The 6,000-nt window shown below is 44.8% G+C and overlaps 1 protein-coding gene across 2 annotated transcripts in view; it reads left to right on the top strand.

Moving 5' to 3' along the window:
• Positions 1 to 2,247, top strand: part of BBS4 (Bardet-Biedl syndrome 4) — a 69,081-nt gene extending 66,834 nt beyond the window's left edge. For both annotated transcript variants that reach the window (XM_073579445.1, XM_073579444.1), the window contains exon 16: positions 274 to 2,247. In XM_073579445.1, the coding sequence (XP_073435546.1) occupies positions 274 to 365 (92 nt within the window). In that variant the 3' untranslated portion in view covers positions 366 to 2,247. The remainder of the gene's footprint in view (positions 1 to 273) is intronic.
• The last annotated feature ends 3,753 nt before the right edge of the window (positions 2,248 to 6,000 follow it).

The raw sequence follows: 6,000 nt of genomic DNA on the forward strand, positions 1-6,000 counted from the left end.
CAATCAGAGCGATTGTAGCTACGTGGGGGCGAAGCCACGCCCCCTCTGGTGAAGTGCAAAGCCCCCTCTATCTGCGGGTCGGGTGACCTTTCAGTGACCCCAGTCACCCGACCCGCAGGGGGGCTTTAAAGTCATGATGCCACATAGGCGTTACTGGTCATAATGGCAGAGGTTTTCATGACGCCTATGTGGCGTCATTGGTCGTGAAGGGGTTAATGAAACTACTTTGATGAGAATTAATAACATCCGTAACTTTTTTTTTTTTTATATAAGGCTCCACTGCTCAAGTCTCAAAACCTCCATCTCTGCCACTGGAACCAGAGGACCCTTCAAATTCTGGCTCCACCTCGGAGTACAGAAGGTGACATCAGTGAAGAACTGTAATGGATACTCAAGAAATTCTTTTACTCAGTGAAAGAATGTTTTTGCACAGATACAAGGTTGACTATATATGATGTGTGGTGGGATAGTAAAAAAGGGATGTTCACTCTAAGTCCCCTGTCAAAATGAGTTGTCACAATGGGGTGCCCACTTTTTTTAGTCATAACCAAGAGACAGTAGCTGGACCCCTTGTGACCAGCTAGAAAGAGCTTCCTCACCAAAGGGATGTTTTGGTAGACAGCCCCGTTAGAAGAAAGTGTATGTTGAGATTGCCTGCTATTAATCCAGTGTCTGTTACACTTGGCAGACTTGAAACGGGAGAAAGTGCATCTCCTTTGAGAAAAAAATATAGGCTAATCCAGCAGATCTAACCTATCCCACCCCTTCCCCCCAACGTTTGATATCAAATACAGTGAGGATACCCCTATAGACATTAGATGCTCATCCATTCCTGCTAAAATCAATTGGTTTGTCGACATGTGAGGAATTGTACAGTGGGTCCATTTTTTTTTTCTTACTAATAGCTTAGAATTGGCAAAAAAATACTCGCCTTACTTGACCCTCTTCCAATCCTGTTCTGATGCTGCACAGGTTTACCAGTCTCTACTTTCTGGTCTTGTCTCATCACACAGGAAATGCTGCTTAGCCAATCACAGGCAGAGGAAGGTTCTGCTGCAGCCAATGATTGGCTGCTGAGTGGACATTCTTAGCAATTCCTGTGTTTCAAGATAGGCCAGGAGGCAGAGCCTGGCGGGGAACCTGGGCATAGTTGGAAACGGAGCTGAGGGGTGATCAGCAAGGCGAGAATTGTTCCATTTTGTTATTTTTAGTCCATTCTCAGGCATTGGTACAATATTTTTACTTGCCAGACATTCCAGTTTCATCTAATGTGTATGATCACCTTGAAATGAAGGGTATTAGCCAGGGAAACAAGGAAGCATTTCTTTCACTGTCCAAAGCTTCAATTTTCTTTGTGGAGAAGTGAAACCACATACAATGTAGATTAACTTGTTCTTCAGAAATTATTATGTTGGCTGTACGCGTCTAGTTCTTGCTGATGTAAGTTTATAATGGCGCCTGCAGTAGTAGAATTTTCATGGGAATGGAATATGGCTTTATGCAAAGGAAGAGCTAAATAGCAGAAAATTTCAACAGTGGTTACCTCTGCTATTTAACAGGTTGGCCCGTTATAAGAACTTGGCCCTTATTCACAGGATAGTTGATACTGCAGATAGCGGACCACTGGGCTCCCACAGATCCCAATTTTGGGACTTTACTATTCCCCTTTGATTGGAGAGATGGTCACACATGCTCACCAGTCATGGTCTTATGGGGCTGATGGAGAAGGCCCAGCTCTATACTCTATCTTCATTCAAATATACTGTATATACGAATCCATTCTTTGGATCTTTGAGGGTCTCAGCAGTCAATTCCACCTCCCCGCCTAGTGATCAGCAAATTTTCCCTTCATGTGTTAATAGGTGCTAGATTATTATGATGGGTCAACCCCATTAAAGGTCTTTCTTTTGAGACAATCATTTCTAGGTTAAAAGGGGATGTTTGAATTTTATATATTGTAGGGTGTCAGAGCATCTATGAACATTAGATCATTAAAAGGTACAGGTAAACTGTTATGCTGTAACTGTTGTTCAGCCTACAATGTATAAATGTAACCTGTTTTTCTAGCATAAGTTGTATATTTTTTTTTTAAGTGTTTAGTGAATTTCTTTTTGGCATGACATAAGTTTTTTTTGTATTCATGTACTTTGACAGAGGTTCTTCAGCGTATGTAAGCTGACATGTAGATGTTGTATATAGATTCTTCTTTTCTATATAATAGAGAAAATAAAACACTTAATATCAGCACTTTGTATATATTTTTTGTCTTAACCTTAAATATGCAAATTATCTCCAGATAGGAAAAGGAATAAAACTTTAGTGCCAACTATTGAAAGTAGCAATTGTAAAAGTCAATATCGCCCCTTTAACGAGCCTTGCCATATGACTTAGGATAAAAGCCAAACTAGAATCTCAATTTGCAAATACCATGTTTCGTATGCTGCCCCTCAACACTGCAAAGTGTGAGATCTAGTTTGGCTGGGTGAGAGACGTCAGGATCTAAAAGAAGTAACTTTTCTCCTTGTGGAGAGTGAAATGCCAGGCTTGGTATGTCACTCTCCAAAAGGAGAAACGTTACAGTTTGGATCCCTTGTCTTAACCTTGAAACAGCATTTCTTATGCCATTGTTATTTGTTAGGAGGAGTCTTAAGGGGCCTTTACACATAGCGATATCGCTAGCGATATCGCTATGTGTACTTACCTCCGACCGGCTCCCCCGCTGATTATCGCTGATCGTGCGAGATCGTGCAGCTCCATTTCTCGTCGGGCTCTTCCTGCTGGGCTTCCTGCTGGCGCCAAAGAGCAACGCGTGGACACGGGCGGGAGGACATCAGGATCGCCGCGTCTGAAAGGTAAGTAACGACCGCTGCTGCGTCGCTACATCGCTGTGAGATCTGCCTGTGTGGCAGCTCACTAGCGACCATTTAGCGATGCACCAGCGATCCTGACCAGGTCGGATCGTTGTCGGGATCACTGGTGAATCGCTATATGTAAAGGGGCCTTTACTGCTGATATATCTTTAATTTTACTTACAAGTCTTGTTATTCATGGCTGACATGGAACTATACTCATTAATACAATTTGTTTTAGCTAAATAAAGAAGTGGATCCAGCAGTAAGTATAAGTCAACTATTCTACACTGTGTTCCAAATTATTATGCAAAAGATATTTCCTCATATTTTCTCTAAATTACCTATATGAATTGCAGTCATTGTTATTTTCCAGTCATCTAATATTCTAGTATAATTGCAATGTTTTTGAACAAACTGCCTATGAAAACAGAATATTTTTAAAAATAAGAAACACTCAAAATGCATGTTCCAAATTATTATGCACAGCAGAGTTTTCAACCTTTTTATTTTTATTTTGAACAAAAAAATGGTCAATTGTGAAATTATAAGCATTATCAGCTTATTACAAAATGAAATTAAACAGTTTTCAAATCAAAACTTTATTCTAGGTGATGTTACATTTGCACATAGGACCCCTTGTTCGAAAGAAGCTTCTGAACTCTCTCGTCCATTGAATTTGTCAGTTTTTGGATGGTTTGTGCTTCAATTGTTTTGCATGTGGACAGAATACCCTCCCAGAGCTGTTGCTTAGATGTGAACTGCCTCCCGCCATCATAGACACTCCTTTTGATGATGCTCCAGAGGTTCTCAATGGGGTTGAGGTCAGGGGAAGATGGTGGCCACACCATAAGTTTGTCCTCTTTTATGCCCATAGCAGCCAGAGATGCAGATGTGTTATTTGCAGCATGAGACGGTGCATTATCATGCATGAAAATGATCTTGCTGCAGAAAGCACGGTTCTTCCTCTTGAACCATGGCAGTAAGTGCTGTTTTAGAAACTCCACATAGATTATGGAGTTCATCTTTACCCCTTCAGGGATCCTAAAGGGGCCGACAATCTCTCTCCCCATGATTCCAGCCCAAAACGTTACTCCACCTCCTCCTTGTTGGCGCCTTAGCCGTGTTTTCATGGGGTGTCCATCAACCAGCCATCCTCCACTCCATCCATCTGGACCATCGAGCGTTGCACAGCACTCATCGGTGAACAAAACAGTTTGGAAGTCAGTCTTCATGTATCGTTTGGCCCACTGGAGCCGTTTCTGCTTGTGTGCAGTGGATAGAGGTGGTTGACAGGATGGCTTACGCACAGCTGCAAACCTCTGGAGGACCCTGCATCTTGTTGTTCGGGGGACGTTGGAGGCACCAGCAGCTTCAAAAGCTTGTCTGCTGCTATGACAAGTCATTTTTGCAGCTGCTCTTTTAACCTGACGCAATTGCCTGTTGGAAAGAGTCCTCAATTTTTCCTTATCAGCACGCACACATTTGTGCTGGGAATCGGCTACATACTTCTTGATTGTGCGATGATCACGATGAAGTGTCTTGGCAATGTTGATTGTAGTCATGCCTTGACCTAAATACTCCACAATTTGTTGCTTCTCAGCAGCCGACACATCCTTTTTCTTTCCCATTTTGGCAAAAAATGTAGGCTGCTTAATAATGTGGAACAGCCTTCTTAAGTAGTCTTGCCTTTATTTGGACACACCTGCCAAACTAATTTGCACAGGTATCTGCAATTGCTTTCAGTGATATAAAGAGCCCTAAAGGCCCCGTCTCACTAAGCAATCTCGGTAGCGAGATCGCTGCTGAGTCACAACTTTTGTGACGTAACAGCGATCTCACCAGCGAGATCGCTATGTGTGACAGCGATCAGCGAGCGGCCCCCCTGCCGGTATCGCTGATCGCTGCAAGAAACCTCTGGACATTTCTTTGGTCGCTGGTCTCCCGCTGGCCAGCACGCATCGCTGTGTGTGACAGCGGGAGACCAGCGATCAGGTGTAAAAAAATTAAAAAAAATAAAAAATATAGTTATTCTCACCTTCCGATGTCCCGTTCAGCCATCCTGCCTCTCTCCACGCTCCGGTCCCAGTGATCCTTTGCATGAATGACCACGAGACTTTGTTATCCCGCGAGACCGTCACATCTCGTGGTCATTCGTGCAAAGGATCACTGGGACCGGAGCGTGGAGAGAGGCGGGATGGCTAAACGGGACGTCGGAAGGTGAGAATAACTATATTTTTTATTTTGATACTATTTTCTACAGCGATAGCCAGCGATGCCGGGCGCTCGGCATCGCTGTGCTGATCGCTGGTGAAGCTGTCTGTGTGACAGCTCACCAGCGATCACATAGCGACTTACCAGCGATCCTGACACCTTCATATCGGTGTCGGGATCGCTGGTGAGTCGCTTAGTGTGACGGGGCCTTAACACACATCACCATCAATGAGTTTAAATGACAAACAAACAAATTCTAACCTTATCACTCCTAAACTCTTTTTGCATAATAATTTGGAACACAGTTTATTATTTCAAAACACTGTTTTTCTGTGATTACTTTGTATTTTCGTTCATACTGCACCCACACACACAAATGATACACCATTTGAAAGGTAAACTTGACCCCTTCAGCAAGAAAATAGCCAAACAAACCACACATCCATGATTTGATCACAAAATACAGTTTAAACATTAATTTTTCCCTTCACCCATGACAGCACACCTGAGAGAGGGATCCGCCCCGCCAGGACAGGAACCTACTGAAATATAAGGGGCAGCACCTCTCCCCCCGCTTCAGTTGGGTTCCTGTCCTGGAACGGAATCCCAGTCTGACAGCGGCGGTGTCTGTCATGGATGAAATGGACCCAGGGCCGTCCCGGCGCGGGAAGAGCAGGTCAGCCTACCTGCAGCACCGGCCGTCGGTGGCCTGGATGCGCTGCCCCGGGGATCCTCCTGCAGGCCCCGGGTTCGTGCGGGTGCGGCTAGGCAGCCTCTGTAGCGGGGCGCTCCTCCGTGCCTCCCTCCCCTTGCGCGCGCCCGACCCTTCTCCCTCGGACACGACGGAGAGCAGGGGGCGGTTTCCGGCGTCTGACGTCAGTGGCGCGGGGCACCCTGGGAGCGTGCCGGCTGACGTCACAGACGCGACGGCAAGATG

The sequence above is a fragment of the Dendrobates tinctorius genome, unplaced genomic scaffold (genome assembly GCF_039654945.1).
Source record: "Dendrobates tinctorius isolate UK_male_01 unplaced genomic scaffold, ASM3965494v1 ptg000062l, whole genome shotgun sequence".
Taxonomy (NCBI): Eukaryota; Metazoa; Chordata; class Amphibia; order Anura; family Dendrobatidae; genus Dendrobates; species Dendrobates tinctorius.